General features: G+C 40.4%; 1 protein-coding gene across 2 annotated transcripts; it reads right to left on the bottom strand.

Moving 5' to 3' along the window:
- Positions 1 to 5,413: 5,413 nt before the first annotated feature.
- LOC139693865 (glucose dehydrogenase [FAD, quinone]-like) lies at positions 5,414 to 27,475 on the bottom strand. 2 transcript variants are annotated; one of them, XM_071592174.1, is made up of 2 exons: positions 26,937 to 27,475; positions 5,414 to 7,852 (listed from the first exon to the last, which is right to left on the bottom strand). In XM_071592174.1, the coding sequence occupies exon 2, from the start codon at positions 7,831 to 7,833 to the stop codon at positions 5,950 to 5,952; it is 1,884 nt and encodes a 627-aa protein (XP_071448275.1). In that variant the 5' UTR covers positions 7,834 to 7,852; positions 26,937 to 27,475; the 3' UTR covers positions 5,414 to 5,949. The 2 variants fall into 2 exon arrangements, with proteins under 2 accessions (XP_071448275.1, XP_071448276.1); XM_071592175.1 differs by lacking the exon at positions 26,937 to 27,475 and adding an exon at positions 26,269 to 26,523.

The raw sequence follows: 27,475 nt of genomic DNA on the forward strand, positions 1-27,475 counted from the left end.
GCTTCCGGTTCGAGTGCGCCGCCACCGATTATTCACAGGATTTCAACTACACTAGAGCTGTCCCGAAGAGTCAACTTTTGAATGCGTGCATCGGACTCCCTCTGACGTAGAGTTCAGTAAAGATCGCCGTTTGGGTTCGGTACTCGGATGGGGGAGTTCACGGTCTTCATCGCCATTCAATTAAGCGCGAACATTTTGGGCTAACACTTTCGATCCAGATGGAAAACGTCTTATTTTTTAATTATTGCTTCCTTCGTCCACTGCATAAATTATTAATTTATTTGACTTGACTTAACACTCGGAAGTTTTTTTGAGATTCTATTATATTTCCTGTTGCTGTACCATTTTTGGTGATGTCGAAGGCAAGCACTGCCTCGGGGCCAAGCCTTCCAATTGACACGCCGCGGAAGACTTGGCCACAAATTTTTGTTGACAAGTTGGAACTTGTGGGCACGACTCGACTTGGAAGTCGATTCGTTTTGATATTCAATTCGATATGAGTCGATTGGTGGACAGTTGTGTGTGTGACCCAACTCTTTTGAGTGGAGGCAATTCCTTCCATTGTGCTTCATTCTCCATCCCTGGTAGACGGCTGGGCAATTATTAAAATTAATCCGAAAGTATCTAATAATATCGTAAGTCGTGATTCTCCACTCATTTGAAACGGGTGCTCAATTTAACCTTCAAAATTGCACACGAGCTCAGTAATCAGCCCGAAGGTGGGAGCGGAATTCGTCTCGTACGAAGACATTCACAAATCAGGGCCGGGGAGCCAATCTCTTCCCCTCCACCGGTTGCCAATGAAGATTTGGTACTCAGGAGGGCCACACAACTTGGATTTAGGTGGTGTTGCCCTGAGGGAGAACGTTAGGCTGGCCGGATAGGGGTAGGCATAGGGAATAGGCTTAATGGACGCAATTAAGGTAGGAGGGAAGTTTGCGGAATTGAAGAACATTTAACTGTAGCAGTGTTGGGTATCAGGTTCTGCCTTGACCGGCGAGGCTAAGAAATATTCTGGTGTTTAGTTTTTATCCATCCAAAACCAAACTTAAACGGCAGACTATCAAATGTAATAATAAAAATTATAGTTCGTTGTTTAAATAATTGCTTTATGCTGTATAGTATTATTTCATATTGTTATGCATGGTTCTGATATTTTTAATTATAGTCCGGGATGGCGTCTGTTCTCAAATGCTAGTTATCCCTTGTCATCTTAATCATGTAAAAATTGACTGAAACTAAGCATTTTTTCGAACGAGAGAATCGAGTTTGAATGAAGCACATTCTTCTTTGGCAAAACAAGGCGATTCTCGTCAACATATGTGCTCCGATCGTTTGTGAGTTTTAAAGTAGAAATTGGCTTCACTCTCCTGTATCATAGGTTCACTGCAGTTGCAGACTTTTGGTATTTTTGTACATTTATTCAGGAAATTTTTTGAACCCATAGATGTGGCAAGAGTGCGCTCGATCGCGCATCGTTTATTTTTCCTGGATTCTTATTAATGTAATAAAGTAGCCGGCCCTAGCGGCTGCGGGGTAACGTCCTTGTCTGCCAACCCAGAGGTCGTGGGTTCGATTCCCGCCTAGGAGGTGTTTTCTTCACCCAGGGCATGGGTGTATCTAATTGTCAAATTGTTATTTTAATGTTCAAAGTCCGATGTAAAGGTCGAAGTGCTTTCGGACTAATGCAAAATAAATGAAAAAATATTTAGTATTAGTGGTCGAAGTTGCATTTTGTCGATTCCGTTGGCTCAAAAAAATTACAATCTGAAAGCGATTTATAAAATTATATATTGAATCCGACGTTTAACTCTGACAAAAGTGAAGAATGGCTATCAATTAGAGGACCTGATTCCATGATAACATATTCGTCATTCTTATTGTTTATTTTCCCCTGATCCCGCCTGAGAAAATGTTGTCCTTCAAGTGATAATGCGACTTTACATTACCATAGTCTATAATCGTAATTTTTTTTAGAGACTTTGAAATTCATCTAACTAATGTCTTTGCTTCATATGTAGGGCTGCTTGACTTAGGCTTTATGTGATGGTGACAAATCTCTAATGATTGAAATGTCTCTTAAAAATCTCTTCAAATTAAAAAACCCCTTTAAATGAAAGTAACTACTTGCTCTTAATGGAATGTTGAACGTAATTGGTCGGAAAATTCCTAATCTCGAAGCAGATATCTATCAGAAGCAAACGACCTGGAACGCTTACCGTTGTAAGTTTCGATACACCAAATCGAAAGAATGAAACATTTAATCTGTTTGAAATATAGTATGCTGCAACGTTGTGCATTGACCGTTCTGCCGATTGGCTAATTTTATCTTATAGACGCATCAGTAAATCAGAACATGACTCCTCGGAATGAGGGCGAAATGTAGATTTTTAGTTATGCTACTTCCAATGCTCGCTTCGTATTTATCGTCTTTTTTTCTTAATTGCCTGTATGCTATCATACCGTAGGACACTGTCTCAGGTTTAATTATTTTGAATTTCTCCATATTGCAAAGAATGGTGAAAAAACTCTCCAAATTCATAATTTATTAATTCACGTTGCCGATCGGATGACTTGGTGATCTGTGCTGTAGCGAAACCATGGTCTAGTGCCAATAAATTATGAATTGTGGAATTACAGAGTTTTTTTTACCATTCCTTGGAATACCAGCGCACAATTTCGCATGTAACACCGATCCTTCTATTTCAGTGCAAAATATTACATCACGTGTGGTTCCAAACATTATCTTTCGTCGGAATAGTACTTGGTTAGAAATTTCATCCAAAGCCCGATAGAACCCGAAATGGAGGAGCTAGGATGCAAGAGTCGACCCGCCGTAATCTTTGACTCGGTATCGGTTTTACATTCTCTGATAAATAAGGACTCCTTTTGGGATTGTGTGTACATTCGACCCCTCCAAAATTTTTAACGTCAAATGTTTTAAAGCAGCGGAATATTTTTATATTATTTTAAATTTTATAGTCTAACTAAACAGGAGGCATTATTGGAATAACATTGTTTATGTAATTTAGTTGCACTAGTAAAAATAATTTACGACTGCTTGTCAATATTTAAAAAAATATAGGAATGCAACCAAATTCTTGAAGTAATCTCTCTTGAAAAATCTCTCTTCGTGCTAAAATGGAGAGCGAGTCCAATGATACGCCGCCGCCATTCATATCGAAGTTTCGTGGAGAGCAGTCAATATCTCGGCGATCGTTTATTAATAATGACTTATGCTAATCTTCCGTTTTTGGTTTTGTGGATCATTTTGTAGGCCATAAACTGAACAATTATATCCTGGAATTAGGCCGATTGTCATTAAAGGATTTCTGTGAACAGATAAGGAATGATTGGGTCTCTAAGGGCATACCGAAGCCAATAGCTTTATTTCTGATGCAACCTCGTAAACTAAATGATTGCTCAACGGGTTGATATATTTGGAATTTATCTCGGTGTGGTTTCGTAGGTGCGTTGCAAGAGTTGGCGATGGAAAGTTATCGATGCAACCGTTGCTATTCTCGATTTTTTCTCCCCTTTCCTCGCTTGCCATCGCAGCAGCTCTTAAACCTGACCCACATCAAAACTTTTAATAGGTTTCGCCTCTGCCGTGGGGAAGGTGGATTCCCGAGCGCAGCATAGGGTTATAAAAATAGATTATGGGAGAAAACGAACCTAAAATGTCGCGCCAAAAGAATAAACTTTCCCCCTTTCCCCGTGCGATTCTCTTCGCTGGCGGCGCGTTATGATTTTCGGACCTCATGCTTTCGAGATGACGTCCTATTCCATATCCCAAACTTGATATATGCGGCTCACGCTTTATTATTACATCGATAATTTTGGGTGCCATGCAGTTGAACAGCGAGACTTAAATTGACGAAAGACGGGAATGAATGTCGACGCAGTTATTTTTGCAAACACGACGTTTCAACTACCATACGTTGTCATTAATTTTACTTGCACATAGGATTTATTTAAATCGTGATTTGTAATGTTAAATCGCAAATTGTAAAATATAATATAGGGTAAGGCAAAAAGTTATAGGCCTGTCCCAGAGATGGCGTTCCAATCTGCGAAAATTTAAGATTCCTGCGTGGATGTACGTATCATTAGTCCGTTAGACAAGTTATATGTGTACATATGCGTTGTCCTGCGTTCCACCCTTCAGTGTATGGCAGAGGGTGTAATCATCTACATAAAGAGATATTTAAGAAATAGGGACCGTCCAAAACCCTACTTAAATAGGTAGAATGCCGCATTTTAAATTATTTCTTTTCAATATTTTCTGCTGCTGAGAAGGATCTTGCGGGAGTTTCCGTATAATTGTGATCTGCCCTCATGTCAATTCTTTGGGAGAAGCATGGCATTTGGTATGGTCTCATTGTTTTGACGATTGCCCTGGGAAATAAAATGGGTGAAGACCAAATGCATCAACATTTATCGCTGTCTTAATTTTCACAATTGACTCGTTATAGTTCGAAAACATAAGATATACGGTATTTCGTCATATCATCTTGTTCCTTTATAGCCCCAAGGATTTCAAAGCGTTGAGAGGACGCCTCGGTTGCTTAACCACTCGGCCGAACATTTAGAGATCCGGGTCCATATCCTGGTCAAGCTGACTGATTTTTACAGTATGATCTGGCGCTTTCCCGGCGTATCAGCTTCATGAAGTTTTCTCGGGTTTTCCTCCGGGTCAGGGGTTCCATGTTGACCGACATTTCGAAGCTCGACCCGAGCATCGTCTTCAGGGCAGCTCTGCATTTTGGCCGTATTATATGTATATGGTCACGTGTCAGGTGAATCGGTTACTTGATTTTTACACTTTGTAATTGTTGCATTGTAATGCGCTTGACATAATGACTCCGTTAAAGGTTACTGTCGCGGCATCTCCCACAGTTTCTTGGAATCGAAGAACTAATTGTTCTCAGTCAACACTACCTTACCCTGATTATTCCAAAATTTTTAGGAGAAAAAAATTCCCTCCATTCTTCACCAAAGCTCGTGTAAAAGTTGCTAATAAACCAATAATGGCTTTTCTGAAGATTAATAATTTGCATTGCCCATCTTATTTGAGATTTGTCAGTGTAAACAGTACCACTTTCGCTCCAATACCAATAATGAAAGACATTTTGCGCTCATTATTCATTAGGTGGTATTAGTATCTATTTACTCATATATGACTGACGATTAATGTATCTATCTTGCCTCATTAATGACTGTTTAAATTTATAATTTGTTGAAATATAAATGCAATGGTTAGAGTATAGCCATACAGGTGCTATCAAGGGTTTGAGTTTAAATTAGCTTATCTAATTCCAAATGTCTCACTGTCATTTCCTTGTGCCGTAAATATTGCTTCGTGGCATATAGGTTACGCTATTAAGGTTACAATATATTTCTAGTAATGGTAAACATTCATTTTTTATTTTATTAAATAAATAATTAACAATCACAGCGTAACAATAATTGATGTAGATTATACATCTTTTGTTGGAATGAGGAATTAGCCTTGATATTTTATATCCATTTTGCAGTAGAAACATTCTACTTCACATATGCATTATTTTAAAATCGCAGACATTTTCGGGATATTTTTTCACTTGAATTCCCCTGCTAATACTTTTTGTTCTATGTACAAAGGTTTAGTAACATACGCTATTAGTTAATGTTTGTGCAGGAAAACATTAAACAAATAGCACATGTCATTAAATTATCATTACTTTTTTAAGTTTTTCATATCACTGCAACAATATAAGTATCATGGCATACATCTAGCATGTCTCCTCCTAGGATCAGTGAACTGCAAAAACACTGGAAAAAATATAAACATTTTAACGAGTATTCCGTAGATTCATAAAGTTTGAGGAACCTATACATTGGTTTGATCGACACCGTTCTTAATGTTTTTGTGCGTCGATGAAATGTTGGAGCTGTGCTCATTTGCTCTCACGATCTGTACTTCGCCCAGTCTTCCTTTATCATGTCGGAACCCTTTTCCGCAATCATAAATGTTGGTGCATTGGTGTGAGCTGTTGGCACTTGGGGCATGATGGATGCATCAATCACCCTTAGACCTTTTATGCCGTAAACTCGCAGTCTTGGGTCTACCACAGCCGTTGGATCTGATTGGGGACCCATTTTTGCCGTCCCAACATGATGGTATATTGTCAAGGTTATATGTCGTGTAGCACAACGCCAATAGTCTCGTGAAGAGACTGGAAACTTTGCACACGGTGGTATAGGTAAGGTGTTTAGTCTTGATCCGAATTCTTGAAAGGGCTTAGTTTTGCTTAGAGCTATCGTCGTCAGTATTCCTTCCACAATGACTTCCAAGTCCTCGGGATCCTGGAAGTAGTTGGGCATTATTATGGGTTTTTCGGAAGGATCTCTGCTCCTGAGAAGTATCTTTCCTCTTGACTTTGGCCTCAATAGCATAGGGAAAACTGTCCAACCATCCATCCCTTCTGTGGGAGCATAAGCGGCTTTGTAGATATCTTCGCGTATTCCGAAAGCCCGTCGAACTATGGGTTGATTGGCAAGCAAACCTCCGATAAAAAACAGTTCCACATCCGGGAAGTCGTTGACTCGGTCCTCAGGCTTTCTAGGTAGCCTCGTGTTCACAAACGCTATTGCTTCTACTCCCCCCGGAACCGTCAGCGGTCCCTTTCGCTCTTGAGCGTAATCCACAATAGTATTGGGGTCATTGATCACCTTATTTGTACCCAAAGACACGGATTCGTTCACTATGAAGTTCAAAGCTCCTGACGCAATGTGATCCTGAAGATTTTCTCCCACTCGCAAGTCTGCGATCACCGGTATTCCCAATTGGCTGAGGTGCTCCTTGGGTCCTACGCCCGAAAGCATAAGCAGTTGAGGTGTGTTAATGGTCCCAGCGGAGATTATGACCTCCATCCTGGATCTTACCAGATAGTTTCGTCCCCCTATCCTCATTTGTATTCCATAAGCCTTCATAGTTCTAGGATCTATCAGGACTTTTGTGACCATCGCTTCTCTTTTCACCGACAAATTTTTCCTCGTCCTAATCGGTTGAATGTAAGCCCGAGAGGAGCTCCATCTCTCCCCATTTCTCGTCGATGTTTGTATGTACGAGAAGCCAGTCTGCGTCGCACCGTTGTAGTCCGTGACGTTGTAACCAATTTCTTTGCCGGCTCTGAGGAATGCCGTCGCCAGTGGGGTGTGGTATGGGGGGTAAGAAATCGTTACCGGACCGCCTTTGTGGTGGTATGGGGACTTGTCAAGATTCGGCACGGCTATGTCTTCTAATTTCAAGAAGTACGGGAGCACATCGTTGTAAGACCATCCTTCGTTGCCCTTGGCCGCCCACCTGTCGTAATCCATTCTGTTGCCGCGGGTGTACATCATGTAGTTCAGAACGGAGGAACCGCCCATGACCTTGCCTCTCGGCCAGTTGCATCTGCCGTTATTCAAGCCGAGGCAAGCCCCCTCCTGCGGCTCCGTCCTGTATTTCCAGTTGCTATCCGTAAATTGGAAGTAGTTGGCCAGGAGAGGGACGTCCATGACGAAGTTCTCATCTCTCCCCGCCTCGATGAGCAGCACTTTCCAGTTCGGATTCTCCGTCAGTCTGTTGGCCAACACGCATCCCGCCGTCCCGGCGCCGACCACGATGAAGTCGTACTCCGGCAGGAGGGTTTTATCGGGAGGAGTGGACGAAGACTGCGAAGATCCGGCGGAGAAGAGCGCCATCACGGACTGCAGGAAGTTCCATCTCGGTCCCTCGGTCTCCTGTAAGGCGCCCGTTGACAGCACTGCCAACAGGACGGCCGTGACCCCTAAAAGCTGTGTTCTCATTTTTCGAGTTGCCCGCCACCTGAAATAGAAGATATCGTTGTTGTTATCAAATGAGTTCATGCCATGCTTTCAAATCACCCTGATGCTCGGCCGCATACATTCTCATAATTATGTGTTACGTCCAAAACATGGAAACGCACGTCTTATTATTGTTCGTCTACTTCTTAAGGCTGATGGTAAAGTATTTGGTAGATTTTTGTCCTCAAACATGTAAAACATATAAAAAACAAAGACTAAACCGCATGTCGGGCATTCGTGAGTAGCATTTCTGATTATTTTTATTTACTCAGATAAACGCTTATTTTTATGTCGACATTAATTTTTTTCAATTTTCCACGAGTATGGCATTCCATGAAGTAGACGTGCTGACCATTCAAAAGAAGGGCAATTAGCGACATGCTGTCTTCCGACATATCTTCGGATAGAGTTGGATACCCTTACCCTGAAATATGTGACTTAGCTGAAGTGAAAGAGAAGAGAGTAGTAAAATATTTAGAAGACGTAGAATTAAAAAAAAAAACAATACTGCGCCGTATCGATCTTATAAACTTAGTGACTTTGATGGCAAATTCGTCGCCCTTGGGTTCAGGCTTCGTTTCTTGGTTTTTATGTAAACAAAATTTGTTGCCTCAGACGTAACTTTATGGAATTTGCATAAAATTTCATTACATTTCAATATTTTATGTAAACATTTTATTACTGCTTCAATTTTCTCTTTTACAATGTGTTTGAGCATTAATTAGAGAACTTGCTACATAATGAAATCACGAATTGTTTTCGGTTCATATTTGGTTCGTGTAGACGTTTCTCAGCTCATTCGTGTGTATTAAGAGTAACGTCAATAACATTGGTAACGTATAAACGTTGAAAATTTAACGCAATTACCACCAGTAAACCAAGCCCGATACATGGGATGTTCCGAAAGGATAAAGCAGAGAAGAGGGCCGAAGGACGTGCTCGTCAAATTCAACAGACATTGGTCGGAGTGTGCACTGTCTATGTTTACCTCATGTCCACTTGGTGACTGAAATGGATTTTTGGAATAACTCTAAATATATAGTACATCCATCTCTTAGATAGTACTTACTCAAGCCTCTATGTTAAGCCACACACTACGTATCTTCTATGATTCCTGTTAGTGTGAGAACCAAGTCTAGTTAAAAACGAACCCTATGGTGGTCACTACATCCATTTCCCTTTAGCCTACGTCTTCCTTTCACCCCGTTATTTGCTGGTATGTTGACTGATAAGTATGGTTCAGTAGTGTAATAAACATGTATAGCTGACATTTCTGACTCACTGCTGGGCACATGTGGGCATAAATCATTTAGCTTGTTTATTGAAAGTATGAAAGTTTCACGGCGAAAACCTTTTTTATGTCTTTTCGCAGGCAAGGTCGTTATAGCATCTCCTATTCGCTGGAATCCTTCCAGTTAATCCCAGATGATGCATGCATAATGATGCACTTACAGTTCGTACAGCAAGTGCTTACTCAAGAGCAGGAACATATGATGTTAGTTACCTTTTGTGGCGTTTACGCTTGCTTCAGGATTTATTTTCCTTCGTGAAAGTATGCTTAACATAGTCCTTCTTGATTCCTCCAATTCCTAGATTTTGTAGCTTAATTTTGTGTCTATAAGGATTAATCTATTGGTCATTGCCACATTTTTGTCTTGTGGCCGCTATATACTATTTCGGTGTGAGAAAATTATGAACAAACACTCACTCATCCAAAGACGCGCAAAATTTGATCCCATTAACAATATGCCGCAAATGATAGGCAATTACATTTCTTTAGATTAAGGCCATTCCCTTCAGAGTTTCGCGTGGACAGAATTGCGGAACTCATGCTGAAGGACTCCAAAAGTCTTCCCCAATCCTTACTCCATATGATTGCGAAATAAATTATGCAGCCGCTTGAAAGTGCTAATAAAAAGAAAAAGTGACATCAGGTGTCGCGGACGATGATATGCTTAATGCGCCGTGTATCCCAGACGGATGGAGCCGCTTGTCGTGTTTTGGAATTCATCATCGTTCAGCAACCCGACACACTTTGTCTGTAAATTTATTATGAACGACTTGATTCCTATTATGGTTTCCTTTACCCATAAAAATGATCGACTCACTCGAAAATGCAGGACGTTCCTACAAGTCAGTATTGAACTTGAATTTTTCCGCGCTGCGGTAAATAACGTCAATGAGGCTGAAAAGTCCTTCCGTGTCTCTGCAACTTAATCGGGTCCTCGTAGGCGTTGGAAATCAGATCAGCATTTCCAAATCACCGCTCGCGGCTCGGAAAGAGTCGATTGCAAGTCGATTTTGGGCGTTCCTCATGTTATCCTGGGTAAGCTAACAAAAAAATAGGATTCATCTGAAGAGTGTAGAGGAAATGTGGCGAAAAGGTTAAAGAGAAATGTTGCCTTTCGCTGGTTAGGCCTCGTTTAGAATATGCCTCCAATATACGATGTGTGGGATCCTCTTGAAGTTGGATTGATTGCCGCATTGCATCGCGCGCAGCTTAGAAGGAATAGATTTGTAAAACGTTGTCATTACAAACTGAGAAGTGTATCAACATTAATAGAGGATCTAGGCTGGAATTATCTCGCGGAGTGAAGTTTAAAACTCAGATTAAATCTCTGGCATAAGTTGGAATCAGGTCTCTTGAGCGATGAAGTTGAAAACTTGTTATTAGCCCCATCGTTTTACGGTAGGTGAATTCATAATAATAAAATTCGAGAGATTAAGTATAGAGTAGATAGATTTAAGGTGTAATTTTTCCACGAACGACAAGGGATCAAAATAACGCTGTCCGACAGCCTTAGGTAGGAAAAGAATTTTGGGTCAAAGGTAGTCTGATGTGAAATCACCCCCTGCCACACACTCTAGCGGTGGAGTGCAGGATTCTATGTAAATTAAATTAATCCTTCATTCGGTTTTTCAGCGATCGGGGTAAAATTGAAAAAAATTAAGCTCCCAGAGTGAAAGGGAACGGGTCGCTTAAAACTTACTGTTTTGGAGATTTGCCAGTGACGGCTTGCACGCGCTTCCTACACGTGGACGGGGTGTCTTCCGTCGGCAACCCCTTCTTCCCCCCTCCCCATCGTCAGCCGACCCTCGCGGACCCCCACGTCCTCGGTTCCCGGAGGTGAGGGGCTATTCCTCAGCAAAGTGCAATTTGCCAATAGTTACTTTTTTCAAGGTTATCTCAAGGGAGTCACTTATTTACACTTTATTTTTAATTCGTAATCAATGACGAATGCCCAGTAACTATCCTCGGACCAGATCGTGCCTGATCCCGACTTTGGAAAATATTTGTCACCGACGTTCAACGTTTCAGAAGTCGGTACTGAACAGCCCTTCCAGCATGATCTGATGACGAATTAACTGAATAATTTAAGTAATTTTCCAGCGTAGTTTTGTACTTAAATCGAGTTATGGTCCATTGATGTTTAATAAATATATCCACCATAGTCTTATTTACGATTCAACAGGCTGGTTATCTTGAAATAAATTTTTCCTAGGGAAAGCCCTGCTCCCGGGTTTATTTCTCGGTTGTTATTAAGCCAACCTTAAGTAAGTGAAGAAGTATTAATAATTTTTTTTTCATTGTATACGCAGGGGAATTACGCAAATCATCGAAGTTATTGATAACTCTTATGCAATGTACATCCTCATGTCGAACAAATTTCAATAAATTTGAAACTAATGATCGTAGTTATTGAAAACACTTATGAAATGTACATCCTTCCTGCTAATGAATAATGCATGCTATCTAACTCAAAATAATCGTCGCGGAATAAGTTGTCGTTCGATGAAAATTGAAATATGTTATTTATTTTATTTATTTATTCAGTATTAGTCCGAAAACAGCACATTTTGGCCTTTACATCGAACTATTAACAACGATAACAATGGACACATTTACAAACACCCAAGCCCTAGGTGGAGGGAAACTCACCCAGGCGGGAATCGAACCCGCGACCCTTGGAATGGCAGACGAGGACGTTACCCCGCCACCACCGGGGTCGGCGATTCTTCTTAAACTTCCTTGAGTTAATAGTTCATTTGTTTAATCATGGTGTTGCGATAAACCCCTTTATTATTTGGTTGTAAAATTACTGTTATATATCTATTTCCTGTGAAATGGAAGTTGATACTGCAGCGAATAGTTATCCGTTGGACTTCAACCTTGATTGCACCCACGTGGAAAAGAAACTGCATGTGACAAACAGATGGCGAGCAAAGACATGAGGGGGGGGGGCTCCGAGTCCGAGGAATTGATGTTTCCACCCAAAGGTATTTCCTCCTTCTCGGAGTGAAGGGAGTTATTAAGACTTTGCCGAGGTTATTTTGCCAACCAGCCTCAACTGATCCGTAATGGTTGAATGTGTATAAATAGGTTTACACGGGTAATTCGTATAAAATAGAATGTCTTTCCTTGAAAATTCTCATGGTGATTTTTCACGGCTTCTCAATCTTTATAATCAATGCAGACATGTAGCGTCCATTACATATAATGTTCATATCATCATGGAATAATTTATTCGCCATAATTTGCGAGGAAGGAGTACAGATAAGTATATACTTTTTCATTGATGTATCTCGAAACAAAGGGTGTAATTTGAATGGCGCTAACCCAACTGACAATATGTTTAGCGGAGGTAAGTGAGCTACCAAGCTAGCTTAAACTTCGCAAGCGATGCATATTCGAATGCGGTGGCGCCTCCCACTAGCCTCGACCCTCCTTCTACTGCCTGCCCTCACGTCGTGCCCATCCCTGCGGTGACTTTGGTTTAGAGAGTCGGTCGGCACCCCATGAATTTCGACTTTAACCTGCATTTTTCTAGTTGATAGGCTCCTACATCGATTATGGAATGGAAATTAGCAAACTGAAACGGAGGAATAGTCCGAGGAACTTGATTGGAAAGCATTTATTTGGTGCCGACACCGTCGTCCATCGCCTGAGCCTTCGGTGTTAATTTGTTAACCGATATGGAACTCGCCCTCCTTGACGAACTGGATATTGTCCAAAGTTTTGGAAGCATAGCAGGAGTCTTCAATTGATGATTTTTAGAGATGACCTTAATTCTTTGCGATAGTTGAAAATCCACCGTTACCGGATGCGATTCAATTAAGTTATTTTCTGAAGAGATAGCCGTGAAGCAATTACGGTGGAAACTTATTCGAGCTAAAAAGCAACGTTGCAGTGTAAAAAAATTGTCTGCGAAACAATTCTGTGAAAGTAAAATAAATCACATTAAAATTTTGCCTCCTTGAAAATACGCTGCTTAGTATTTTAAAATGTAATTGATGTAACTATAGTTAAAGCAGAACTTACCGTCATTATTGTGAAAATTGCTCCGAAATAGATTGGCGTATGTTTTGTGTACAGGAAGTTCCAGTCTTAATGCCGAGTTTGGCTTTTAAGGTTGACTTGGCTTCGACCCATTCTCATCCATATTTCGGATCAAACCGCCCAATGAGACGCGGTTACATACCCAAAGGGTGATCAAAACTGACGTCACGGCTCCTACCGGTCGGGTTTGCCCGCGACTGACCAACCGTAACGTCGCCGCAGGGCTTGACTCTGTCCTTGAAAATGTCTGTGCAGTTGTCACGCAGTGGATCAGCAATTACGGTGCGAATGTGTTGAGAGCCCTGACGAATAAAACATGCCTAGCTTTATTCGTCAGAGCACCCTATTCCATCCAGTTAGTAATGGCGACCTGCCAACGAATGCACCGGCCATCAAGAGCAAGTCCCTAGACGTGAACTTCAGACTTCCTTTAATCAATGTTTCATATTTTTAGATATCGTGAATTTATATATATATATATATATATATATATATATATATATATATATATATATATGTATATATATATATATATATATATATATATATATATATATGTATATATATATATATATATATATATATATATATATATATATATATATATATATATCCCAATAAATGCCTTATTTAAGTGGTCAAAATATTCACTAATGTTTTTCTTCAGTGTATAAACTATGTAAAACTGAAAAATGTCGAATTGAATTGAAACAGACCGAGTGTATTCATGGTTCTGAATCAAGTAATGGAAGCAAATCTCCGAAGTGGTGCCCGCATTCTTCTTGAAAGAGACTCACGACTTCGTGTAATAGTTTTGCTCCGTAATCGGTAGACTGCCAATAATTATAGCCTCTGCAATCCTCGTCAATGTTTGTAGCGCTATTGCTAACGGCTTGCGTTAGAAATTCTTTTGGGGAGGGGGATCGAGAAAAAATGTTTGTACGTATGCGTTAAAATGTGTACTTTACTTTGCGTAATACAATAAGATCTAATCAGATCAGTAATCTTCCCTTATATTCTTCATTGAATCATTTTTTAAATCTTTCCCCAGACTTTATGGTGTCTGGTTCTTATGCTTTTGCGCAACGGTAGACTTTTTGGAAACGTGGAAACAAATCGAAATTATCACCCGCGCACCGTTGTATATCGAACCACGTGAGTTCGCCTGTTTCATAATTCATACAGCTTTCACAGACGATTTTGATAAATGGAAATTTTTCTGAAAGTTTAAAAAGATCATTGTCGGATTAATTGTTTCTTCCTTGTTTCTTGGAATGAGTTGCACCTGCGAAAGTGGATCACGGTCTTTGCTAATTTTTTTTCGTATCTTCTCGTTTCAGGTAAGAGGTTCCTTAATGGTCGAACGAGTTCCGCCGGGTGAATTTGCAGGTAGTGGTGTTTGCTGATATCTCGGTCGAGGTGAGCCCTGATCTACAAGACCCTCATAAAACCGTCGCGGCTCCTCCTCCCACCCTTTCCTACCTCCGACCCTTCCTTTGCGAACTCGTCCTCCGGCCCAGGGCTGACCGAGGCGATTCAATTTAAGTCCATATCACTGGTTCACATTCTGCAATAATTTCATGATTATCATTTCGAATGTCTCCAGATCATCGATTATATTTTTTTCAATATTTGAGTTTGAGGTCTCACAAATGTTTTTAAACTGAACATTTATACGCCCCCATAAGGGATAATAAGGCTTTTACAGGTTTTACAAAAATAAAAAAGTGACCGTGGTTTTTCATTAATTGGCGCTCCATGTAGTACTTACGAGCCGAAGACGTTTGAAATGAACTTGAGAATTGGAAGCTAATATGTGTATTCATGAATTTCTTAGAGAAGAACGCCTTCCAATCATGTGATCAATCGGGGTATTAGCTTTAGTGAGAATTTGACGTCGTTAGTTACGTCGTGACACCAAAGGTATTAATCATGCTGCGAAATGATTTCATTTTACCAATTCTTGCAGATATTACGACTACGATGTTTACTTACGAGTTAGCTCGCGGGAAGACCCGCTGAAACAAAATAAAAACGCTGGATTGGTTGTTTAAATTTGCGAGTTATTAAATATATTTAGGTGGTTATACCTCATGTGCGAAATACTTATGTTAAAATATATAAATCAGTGTTAAATAGTGAAACCAATTAAAAACGATTGCCTTTTCGCCATATCTGACGCTAATCATTTGCTGAGTACTTGTATTTTAAACATTTAATCTTCATAATTTGGGATCTGTATTTAATAAAATACATGAACAAAATACTCCCTGTGGTTTTAATTTTCTTCAAACATTTGGAAGGATGGAGAAGCTTAAGGGGACAGAAAGGAAAACAAATGAGAAAGTGCTAGGTATTGCGAGGGAGGGGAGGCGATTGTTGGGAGAGAGAGAAGTAGGGGGTAAGATTGAGACTATGGAGCCTCATTTACCACCTAATCCCGATTAAGGGTTACTGGGTAGAATGTTAGGGAAACAAGGAGGGGGTAGGAATAGGATAGGTATGACCGTCGAGATGAAGGAACTATATATTCGGAATTGAAGAGGGGCTTACTTTAGTGTTGGATGTTGGGTTGTGTTCTTTTAGGAGAGGCAAGAGAAGTTTCGCATGAAAAATCAGCTCGGTTTCCAAAAGGGCAGATCCTGCGAGGGACAACTTACGCTCTTTTGTCATGATATTCTTATTTCGAGAGAGAGAGCAATGCTCCAGTTGACGCAGTTTTTCTAGATTTTAAGAAAGCCTTTGACGAAATACTTCATGGTAAACTACTTACAAAGGTAGAAACATATAGCATGGATAAAAATATCCTGGGTTGAATTAAATACTTTTCGAGTGCTCGGGTGCAAAAAGTAGTCATAGATGGAGTAAGCTCAAAAGTAGTAGAAGCTACTTCGGGTGTTCCCCAGAGATGTGTTATCGGACTTCTTTTATTCCTTCTTAAAGTTTGTTTATCAGATGACCGTAATGCTACAGAACGCTGTTGCAACACTTGGAAATTAGAATTAAACTTAAAAAAATGCGCTGTGATAAATTTTTGGAAAAGGAGCAATTCCCTCCCGAACGTCTACTGCTTCGGGAACGCCGAAATGAAATGTGTAGGCTCGGTTTTAGGCATTACCCTCACTCACAAACTCTCCTGGGTGAAACTCATACGGGGAATATGTGGACAAGCTAACAAAAAATTAGGATTTATTAGAAAAGTGTTGGACAAATGTGAAAATGTAAAGGTCTAAGAGAAATGCTATCTTTCGCTGGCTAGGTCTCATTTAGAATATGTTGCTAGTATATGGGATCCTCATGAAGTTGGATTAATAGCGGAAATGGATCGCGTGCAGCGTAGATGATCTAGATTAGTATAACTTTACGATAAACTTTGTAGCGGATCCAAAATATGTATTAGAGCAGCTAGGCTGGGATTCACTCAGAGCGAAGGTTAAATTTCAGATTAAATCTCTTGCATTCATTGGAAGGACGTCTCTTTAGCACTGATGTTGAAAATGTATTATTTACACCCATCGTGCTACGTTAGTTGAGATCATGTCAGTAAATTTAGAGAGATTAAGTTTAGAACAGATAGATTTAAGATGTCATTTTTTCCACAAACGATTAGGCATAAGCAGCCTAATACACTCCAGCCTAATTTTGACCCGAATATTTATACTCCAACGGCAGTCGGACAACGCTAATCTGATCTCTTATATTTCGTGAAAAAATGACGTCTTAATTCTATCTGTGCTACACTTAATCTTTCAAATTTTACTGACATGATATTGTCTACCGTAGTACTATGTGGTTAACAATACATTGTCAACATCACTGCTAAAGAGACTTCCTTCCAATTTATGCAAGAGATTTAAGATGTGATTTAACTTTTACTCCGTGATTTTTTCCTAGCCTAACTCCTCTAGTTGAAGAGTTCTGTGTCATCTATCGACTGGATCACTTATATTTTTAAAACAGGGGGTTTAGACAAAGATACCTGTGAGTCGCTGTTGAATTCTTTCACGTTGAACTCCTTTGCATCTACTCGTCACTTCACCTGCTAAAGGCAATGATATTCTTCATTTGTTAGCATCGGACATACCCGAAAAAGTCTTAGCATTAGAAATTATAAAAGAAATCAGTGACCACAGAGCAATTAATGCTAAGTTGTCTCTCCATGGGTTTATAAATAAGGAGCCAATATAAGGAAAACAAAATTTTGTGAGTACGAAGGCCTTTGAAAGTGAAAATATAATTGCCACTTCGTGTGAACAAAGTTTTACGCCAGCGTGAACGAGTATTTATGTCTCGTATTTAAATATGCACTTTTATTTGAAGTTTTTTGTGGAGGGTTTTTCCCTGTTTCCTTCCTCTCCCTTATTCTCCCGTATATTTTTCCCATCCCACCTTGTGTTTGCACCCCCTGCCACATACCTTTATGGTGGATAGCTGAATATTTGCATAGATGTAGATTTAACGGCGAAGTACACCCTGCTTCATGGCGACGCCGATTTGAAACCCACATAACATTGGCGGACGAGGCAGTGTCAAATCTGGGAAGTTTACAGATGTGCGAGCCGATATACGGAAACCTTTGTTCACGCGCAATTTGTGATCACTTAACTGGAATAATACACAACCGTCAAAATAACACGTATAAGAGGTATTACGTAAATATGTTCTCAATTTCATCATCAAGTGAAAAGTTTCCGTAACGGCTGGTACCGTGAAGTCCATATGGCGTTATGCAGCGTATTACAAGCATTTTTATATTGCTCTTATATAGTTCTTATAGTATCTAACATGTGACCCTTACCGATAAATTAGTGTTCTGGGAAAATAAGAATATTTTTCTTTGCCTTTGTAGCAATTTGAAATCATTTCTTAAAGTAGACTACGTTAAATTTAATACTGGCACTCCTTTAAGCATAATATCGAAGATTTTCCCGGATAAGATATGGGTAACGTGATGTAGCGATTAAATCCTTGAAATTCACTGAAATATTTCGTGAATATCGTGAGTCTCAGCTAGCGTAGTGATCTTGTCGGCCGATCCAATGGAACAGTTTCCATTAGAGACAAAATTGCATCGAGCGGTCATTTCACTGATGTGCTCAGAACGTCGTCATTCGTCAATATGGCAACGTGGATTGCCTTCTCTCAGGAATCCCAGAAACAATCAAGTACGTCGACGTTCAAGAAATTTCGCACACCGGTAGGCTTGGCGCCAAAATATTTTAACGTTTGCTACAGTGCAGGGCGTGGTCTTTCCTTTTGGGTTTTCCCCCCTCCGCCCTCCTCACGTGTGATGGGATGCCGTGATGGAGAGAATAGCTAACGAGTTCAATCACCAAACGCTGCAAGCATGCTTGATCGGGGGGCGGATTTTTTTCGGTTTCGAGAAATCGAATGGCGACACCTGATTTTCTAAGAAGAGGCGTAAAATAAAACTGTCTCCCCTTGAAGTGGGGGTGTGGGTTACGGAGGAGGGATATGCGGCCCGCCCTGGCTGGTCGCCCTCGTCGATTCAGGCGTATTGCCCCCTGTCGGAGGATCCGTCGTTTGCACGTTTTCCAAGCCAGGCGTAGTGACGTCCCAAAGATGAATCTTCGGCGCATTTGGCTCGTTTTCATTTCGGCGGCGGTTTTTTTTTTAAATTTTTTTTACCGACCTACTTGGCCGCGATTTTTCGCGACACCATCGAAAGTCACGGCACGAACCCGTCCACCAGGTTTGTTCCGTCCCTCTCCACCTCTGTCGTAACGTTCGTTGCGCGCACCGACGCTCAGATGCGTTTTCTCAGCGGGCGACTTTTATATGGTGTCATATAGGGCACCTTTTAGTCGTTGTCGCTTGGTGTCCGTCGATTGACGGAGCTTTGTCATTGGGCCCCACGCGGGAACAGAGCCGAATCAAGGCCAAGGTTGGCCTTGCGTCGAACCGATAAAGATTGCCTTGGGAGGGGTGGAGTTTTGGAGGGATGGAGAGCGCTGTCGGCCCACGAACTCGTCGGTATTGATGTCTGATTCCATCCCGACTCTCGACCGACAAGTCTCCGGGTTTATGTTTTTGATGTTGGTGAGTAAATTTTGGAACCGTTGAAAACCATGCGGATGGACATGTGTGCTTAGTTCACGTACGAAAGTAACTTTGGCAAGCGGTAACGGGGCAGGATTTGCGCGCCTATGTGAAATTAGTTGCTCCGAAGGTAAAAAACATGATCAAAGACTCATAAAGATGAGCTCATATAATTCACATGAGACCTATACGTCAAATAAAGGGACGCATGATTGAGGCGTGTGGCTCACTTCTATCTGGCACTAATTGAAGCGTCAACAACTTAAATGTCGATAACTAATTGCTCCCATGCAACGCGTACGCACACACACACCGTATAAAATCTCGCATATTGTTAAATTACGTTTGCCCCTCATTGGTTAGAGTTAGTCCAGCCAGAGGAACAGGGTCACTTGAGCGATCAACATGGGCCATGCGTCATAAAGATGCACTTCCTGTGTGTACTTGATTTTCTGAGAGCTGTTAGCAGTCAAATTCTCAAAGGGTTACGAATGGTGACTAGTACTTATTCAGTAGTTCAGTTCAAGCTCTTCAAGAGCATTAAATTGACACTTAGAAGGTAATTAAGCCTAAATTGGTATTATATATTTCAAAATTGCTATGGTTTTACTTTGTCGTAAAGTGTAATCTCATCAAGGGTGAAATGGCATTGGTTTAAATAGTATTCCGGAAATATTTACCGTACGTAACGTATATCCTACACTCTGGCGTATGTAAATATTTAGCATCTAAGCGATTTATTCATTTTGGATTTCGAGAGGTTTTAGACAGGAGAAAAGGGAGAATATAATAAGTATGTGTAAATAGGCATTGAGATGAATGCATTTAATATGAAATTATTTGTTAACCCAAGAGGAGGCAGTGAAGGGTGGGAATGGCTGGAGGATAGACGCATTGGCGCAAAGGAGGCGTGGGAGGAGTGGGGTCGAGAACGGAGGCGGGGAGCCGGTCAAGTCCTTTAGCTTTAGTTAGCCAACGGGTCAGCAAAGAGATTTCAGCGATTGCTGAGGGAATTACGGTATCAGCATGAAAGTTATGGCATTATGATTTCAAAAGAAAACGAAAGTGAACTTCTCAAGAAATAAAAGGGCATCGAAGCATCCACGTAGATCGAAGACGATGTTTAAAGCATCGAAGTAGAAGGCAGAAATTAAGAGTTACAGGGACGCTTTCTATATTTGAGCAATATTTTAGAACAAGGGGCTAGATTATTTAAGATTAGAATAACGCTCGTGAAATAAGCATGCACAATGAGCGAATTGAAGATAGTTACCCAGGGTAAAGGCGTGCAGATAATTTTAGTGAAGACTCCATAGTTAAAGCCTTGTTGTTTATGAAAGAGGACTGTCATAGATGTGAGACTTAAAAGAACTTGGTTTAGCGAGGGATGGATGTGTTGAGATGGCAAGGAAATAAAGGCATTTCTGGAGGATAGGGGAAGAGTGTTCAAAGTAACTCCGAGGTGGCAGAAAAATGGATAGAGAAAACACTAGGAGGTATTGGTATGCCGAAGACCTTGATTGTAGGAAGAATGTTAAGGTAAGCACGGACTGGGGAGGAAAATAGTTGGTCGCATTTCGGATCGCATGAAAGAATTTAGAAAATGTGTGGCTGAGAAGGAATATCGCGTAAGACCAGATGTACATGTAATGTGTTGTGTGTTATTTTGTAAAGTCTAAGTTCTTCTTTTTGCCACGAGATACTTAGGCCGTTTTATATCCGTATTTAGGCTCCGTCTTCATTGCATCCTCTGGTTAGATTGTACTGCCTTTAAAAGACATTTTACTAAAATCCTTAAACGAAGGGGTTAGAATGAAAATAACGATTGAATTCACTATTAGTAACTAAGATAACAGTTTTACAGCTATTGTTACTGGCATTTTTGCCATTTTCCGAAAAAGTATTGATGACAAAATAAAATATGTTATTTATTTAGCGGTGCAATTTGCGATTAAATTATTAAATTTGCCCCTCCCGGCAGCAGCAATGGCAAAGGGCGATTTGGGTATACCGGATTCAGTGTTTTTTGTTTAATTTACTGACATCAATTTATGCAGTCATTTGACACTTCATGTGACACAATTCTGCCTGTAACCACTGAGATTGAAAATACGCATACAAAATGAAAAATGAGGAATGTATGTATCAATGAGGTCAAAAACGGTAGAAAGCAGTTGGCCCAGCGTGTCAGCATTTTTTCCGTCTTGCTTCATTTAAATTTTTCATGCTCAGTTTTCCTTTCTCTTGGACGCATGAGTGCTTCATTTACAAGTTAGCTTGCTGGATTAATTGCTTAGTTATTCCGTTGAAAAACGAAGAAATATGGGGTTCGAGATTTCAATATTGCTTACAAATCATTTTTCCTTTTCGTATGTAACTACAGAGTCAGCAGGACGTCTAAAAATTTGCAGGAATTCCCGTTCTGTTTACTTTCAAATAAACCGACTCAAAATGTTTTGGGATAAAAATATTTCCTGGGCCGTTGTAAATAAAAATGACTTTTATTCGTACCTTGCAAGTTATGGTGCTGAATTTTTCAATCGTGGTTTGTTTTTTACTTTCTTGGTGCACATTTTTAAAATGGATCTCGAATTGGATTTTTCCTTCAACAATTCCTCAAAAAACGTTGCATTTTGATTTTCTTCTACAATCATACCTTCAAGGTCATCACATTACATTTTCTTCTCTTTATTTGACGCTATGTATGCCTTAAATTGATTTTTTCCTAGAAAAATACAGTGAACTATTTTTGTATGCGTAACTAATTTATTTAAATTATAATGGATATTGTGGATACGGCGACCGTTGGTATTTCTCGCAGCCCGAGGAAGGCAAATGGTGCACTCTCGCTGATATAGTAAATATGGAATGTCCCTTCTGAAGCAGACCACTTATTTTCCCGAGAACATTGGTACACTTTGGTGCACTCGTTGCTCATAAAAAACAATGAAACTCCTAGTTTTCTTATTTCTTGTAAACATATTTATATTTGATTTTATCATGCTGATGTCACCCGATTTCTATTACATTTTATCGCTGTGTTTATGTTATTCTAATTTCTCTTTTATCCATAATTTGGGATACCTTTAATGTGACCATAGAAAATAATATTTTTCGTTTTAAAAACCATAAAATTATATCTGGCGTAGATAACGGCTAAAAAGAACCATTAACATAATTGCTATGAAAAGATATCTGACCAAAAAACATGACCACTAAACGTGGCCTACATCGTGACTTGGTTATATTAATTTTTCGTCGTTCAAATTCCTTACCCTTCATTAAATTCTCTAACTGTGGTATGAATAGGGATTCAACGTATTTCAATGCAACAATTTCAGAGTGTAAAAATCATTCGCCTTGACTGGGATTCGAATCGAATTTCGATTCGAATCCCAGTCAATGATTTTTACACTCTGAAATTGTTGCATTGAAATGCACATTAAGGGATGACTCAGTTAAAAGTTACTGTTGCGGCATCTCCCGCAGTTTCTTTGGCATTTATTCAACGTATTATTAGCGTTTTGAGTTATAATTGATCTTGAACATTAGAATTATTTGCCGCACCAGACTGTGACCAGCGAAGTTGACTCATTTGTGGGCAATCCTTTTTCTGCGTCGTACGTTCTCACTGTTTCTTATTCCCGTGAAACTGTTTCTTCTCTAATAAAGAGTGAAGACAAGCGTCAAGTATTAAACTTTGAATCCAGAAATAATTACTTCAATAGTTGATATAATTGTTACCTTTGTAAATAGTTTACAATTATGAATAACTTACGTATGATAGGGACGAGTGTTAACTGAGTAACGACATTGATCGTTTTTCTTAAGACTTTCACCCTCGGATGCCGAAGGGTGTCGTATGATATCTTAATCAAGAGAAAAGTGCGCAATACGTGTTGCGCCAAAATACTGGGAATATTAAATTGAAGGCAAAGTTACGTGTTTTTGATATTCTGTTTGACAAAATTTTGATCAATAGCATATCTGTAGTTATAAGACGTACTTCTTAGGCAATGAAAGTAGTGATATATCGTTGTGTTTTTTATTTCTTCTTTGAGTATTATTTTCCAACGCATATTCGGTACGGAGAGGAAGATTTTTGTCCATTTAAATGCAAGTATCAGAAGTTACTCGAGAAATGCCTAGTGTGTACCTAGTATCCATGCAGGTAGGGGATAACATATCGAAAATTCAGATAAACAGACATTTTTAGCTTGTTTTGAGTATCCTTAGCACCAATAATTTTGTTGATTTAGTTATATAGTGAGCATTATGTTTCTCATATGCGCAAGAACAATGTTGGGCAATGTTATGAAGAGCTAATATTGGAATTACTATTCCCATACGAGTCTCCCTCTCGTAAGGCTTCAGATCTGGTGTCATAATGAATCATATTCCCACGATCAGTTTAGAAACAACTTCAACTAGGGAGGGGAAATCTCGAGAAGCTTCAGGTTCATACGTGCCATGGCTTCTGGGAGAAAAGAAGGAGATAAATAAAATATTGTTAAACAAAATTTACCCAATTAATTTTATCTTTCTCGGTCTTAAACGTGGACATCAGACTCGGTATTATTTTGGCCTGATCGTTCGTGTGGCTGGTAACCTTACGCTTGAATTATTAATTAAGTATATATTGAATTAAACAAACTAAAATTCATGCTTCTGTCGAAATCTGTGTTACTTACAAATTAAAATGAAAAAGAGCACCTTGTCGTGGTGTGTAATTGACGTGAAATGCTTTCACTATGGGCACCTGAAGTTCATATTCCACGCATAGTAAATGGCCCTATGTCCATAAGCTATTGTCGGAAAATTTTACAACTGTAGTAACATTCGAGAATATTCTGTCCTTCAAGTTCAGTTCGTTGTTAAAAACCCTCTTCGTAGAGGAAATTAGAGCAAGCAGGTGAGAGAAAAAATAACATAGATTTGCCTTTTTTTCGAAATCTCGAACTGTCGCAGATTAAGCCGAAGAGCAACTTATCCTCGATTTGAGCATTTGATTGTGCTATCTAAGAGCTGTTAATTTATCGTCCTTGTAGCTGTTTAGCACTAGGTACTTTTCTTTTCATTTGCGGGGTATGCTTTGATTGAATGGAAACTTGGGCAATTTAATTTTTCCCTCAGAATCCTTCCCTTAAAGAATTCCCTCACGGCGGACAGATAAGCCTGGTGCCTTGCACCACTTTCACCGGCGGCGTGCATTCTGTATCCAAGTGAACTATTCATCGGGAACAGTTACTTTGAGAGCGAGTCTTGGGCTATTTATAGACGCGCGCGCCCACTTGCATCTTTGGGACTAAGATGACCCAGCGACCAGAATGCCAGTTGGGTGTCAAGGCTCCTCGTCTGGTTTGCAGACTTGTCGGCGCGGTTGAACTGGTCGAAGTGCCCAAAGAGAGGGGGGCTCTTTCGTGTTGCTTGTTCAAAAAAATTATACTCAAGTATAAAAAATATCTTTGGAGAGCTTGAGATCTTGTGCGTACTGATATTAAATTAAGGTAAAAAACTGCATGAATGTGGTGAGAGTTTCAGTTCTTTGGTCGTAGATTCAACGTAATCCATTAATTAAGACCTTGAAATACGTTCAGGGTAACACGGAAATAATTGGTAGTTTGGGCTAGTTTACAGTACGCCTTTGGAATCACCAGATTTGAAATAGGGAAACAAAAATTAGACATGACTTCGAAACAAAGCGTTAACAGGGAATCATTTCTCTACATGAACGCGGGGAAACAATATTTTTTCACCAATCACTTCATTTAAATTATGACATGCACCGTCTTAATTAATGGTCATCTGTTTTGCACCTCTTGTAAACAAACGCAGCCACTGGGATTGTGGTCGGAGATAAGGAAGTTGCACTAATCACCACGGACAGTTCCCACATAAACTGGAATCTAATCGTACATTTTCCATGTCACGCTCAAATTATAGGAATTTTGAGTTTGTTTACGAGCGCACAGCGATTATCATTTACCGCAAGACTTATTATTAAATTCTTTAAAAAGCAAACATTTTTAAATTCAAGTTTAAAGATTATAAGTATGAAGTATTCCAACGTAGACTATTTTTATGTCATTAAGTTGCACATTATCATTAGTTAAGAGCACCGTCAGCCTTGAAATATCTCCATTGCCTTAAGTGCTTTCGTACTTCTCAACTGCGTTATAAACTCACGCTTCCACCAGTTCTTTTAAAAAGGCATTATCTGTAACAGGGAATAAAGCAAACAACTGGAATTGTGGAAGGGAAACCGGTAGGATTGTGTATGGGTGCAGTCGTGGAGAAGTACGGAGGAAGTGCATTTCTTCAATGGACATCAATCACTACCACATATTTACACCTGAAACTGTTATGTATATTGAATTATCTAACCATTCCTATATCAGCGCATCGCTGTCCATCATTTTGTCGAGTCACTGTCTTTAAAGTGCAATTTGTTGTTACACTTGGTAGTTACAGTAAAGCGATCACAAATTAAGGCCACTTGGTATTATCACGTATTAATTAGCACATTTGACCCACCATTATAGCAAGCGCACATTGCTCATCGATGTCGAACTTAAATATGTCGATTCCCTGATTTTCACCGTGGAAAAATTTGGAACCAAATATTTAAATCCAAATGTACGTAACACTCACATTCATCAAAGTAATGTTCACTTTTGATCACTTGTTTGCACTCCTACTGATCTCTCTTTCAATAAGTGGTTCCGATGACTTTCGTTTGTGTTCCTCTCCCCTTTCGCATGAGTAACACTTGCATCCAAAACAAAACGTCAAAATAATGCAAAATCTCACAATATATTTTTCGAAGTTTCCAATTTCGAATTGCATTTAGTTTTGCACTGTTTTCAATAGATTGCATGAATTTTTAAAATTGCAATAAAAACAAATTCTTAAAAAATACAAAATTTTCACGCTGGCAGGCGTAGAAACGTGCGTAAACCCTTCCTTAGTTTATCGCGCTTGATTTCCGAACCCTTATTCTACAGTGGGCAATTCCTCACCTTAATAAGTCCACCTGATTGACGTTGAACTCATCCGAACCAAGTGCGGCAGTTGAGTGGGAGTTATTCTTTGTTATGCTCTCTCTCCTTCTCTGAATGTGTCCCAAACTCCGAAGGAGTCCGCGCGTTGTCTCGTAAGGTGTCACACGCTCGGGATGTAAAACTCAGTCCCTTGGTGGGTCTCAGGTACTGCCTCTAATAACTCAAGAAACGGCCGCTATATATGTGCCCAACGCAAAGAGAGAAACCGCTGGGTACCAAAGACTGAGGGTGGAGATCGGAAGAGCAGGCTCTTTTAGCTCTATTCCCCATCCTCCCCTTTTTCGGACTCCTGCCCCTCCCCATTCCCTCGTCTCCCCCTCCACCTTTCCGTCACCATAGGTGAATCGAATAGCTTTCCGATTCCCTCCCCATCTCGGGTCCGCGCAAGGTTAGGAAGTTCTCGTCAGGTGTTAAGGCCACTATAGAGGGAGAATTTTAAGTGGTTGCCCCTCTCTCCCTCCTTATGCATTCCCTTTAGGTCGCCTCCCTCTCTTCGGAGCCACAAAAAGAAGTGGTGGTTGTGTCACAGCCACGGGATGATGCAGGTTTTGGGGGCGGGGAGGTGGTTTCGGCCTCCTTTGGGCTCGGCCGCGATGCGTACGCGTGTGGACGCACGTCTGCCTTACCTCGTGGTGTGGATCCGGATCTCGTGGGTTCTTCCGCAGGTGCAATGCCCCGGCTCCCGTCCGCCCGCCCGCACGCCGCCCCCGGTGTGTCCCCGCGGTGCCTCCTTATCTATGCCCTCGATGAAGTTCTCCGTGTATTGAAGTCTCCCCGACCGTTGAAGTCTCCTCCTGGGTTTTTCCGGTACCCTTTCACAAGGTCCTCTCTATGGTTGTTTACTCCAATCACACAATGTGGAATTTGAAGTGTCCGGGTCGCCTCTCGATGGGATTACGGCATATTTTTGTCGAGCTGAAGTCCTTTAAGTTCCGAGATTGGCCGTATGAGATGCGCTCGTGGTTTTCGAGGAGTCCAGAGGTGGTCCGCCGGTAATTTTTCAATCCGCTTTTCAAAGGATGTCCGACGGTCTCTTTTCAAACATGCATCCGGCGCGAAGGCGTCTTCAAATATTCTCTTTGTTGGAGCAAATCTCCTGCCTGTTCTCCACTCTCCTTAGTAATGTCGGAGACCAAGGTGGCTCGGGAAAGTATTTCCTCTTTAT

The sequence above is a fragment of the Hetaerina americana genome, unplaced genomic scaffold, assembly GCF_022747635.1.
Source record: "Hetaerina americana unplaced genomic scaffold, ioHetAmer1.1.p SCAF_5, whole genome shotgun sequence".
In the NCBI taxonomy this organism is placed as follows: domain Eukaryota; kingdom Metazoa; phylum Arthropoda; class Insecta; order Odonata; family Calopterygidae; genus Hetaerina; species Hetaerina americana.

Bases quoted from the DNA above. Each gene is read 5' to 3' on its own strand.
- LOC139693865 (XM_071592174.1), bottom strand. From the start codon at position 7,833: ATGAGAACACAGCTTTTAGGGGTCACGGCCGTCCTGTTGGCAGTGCTG.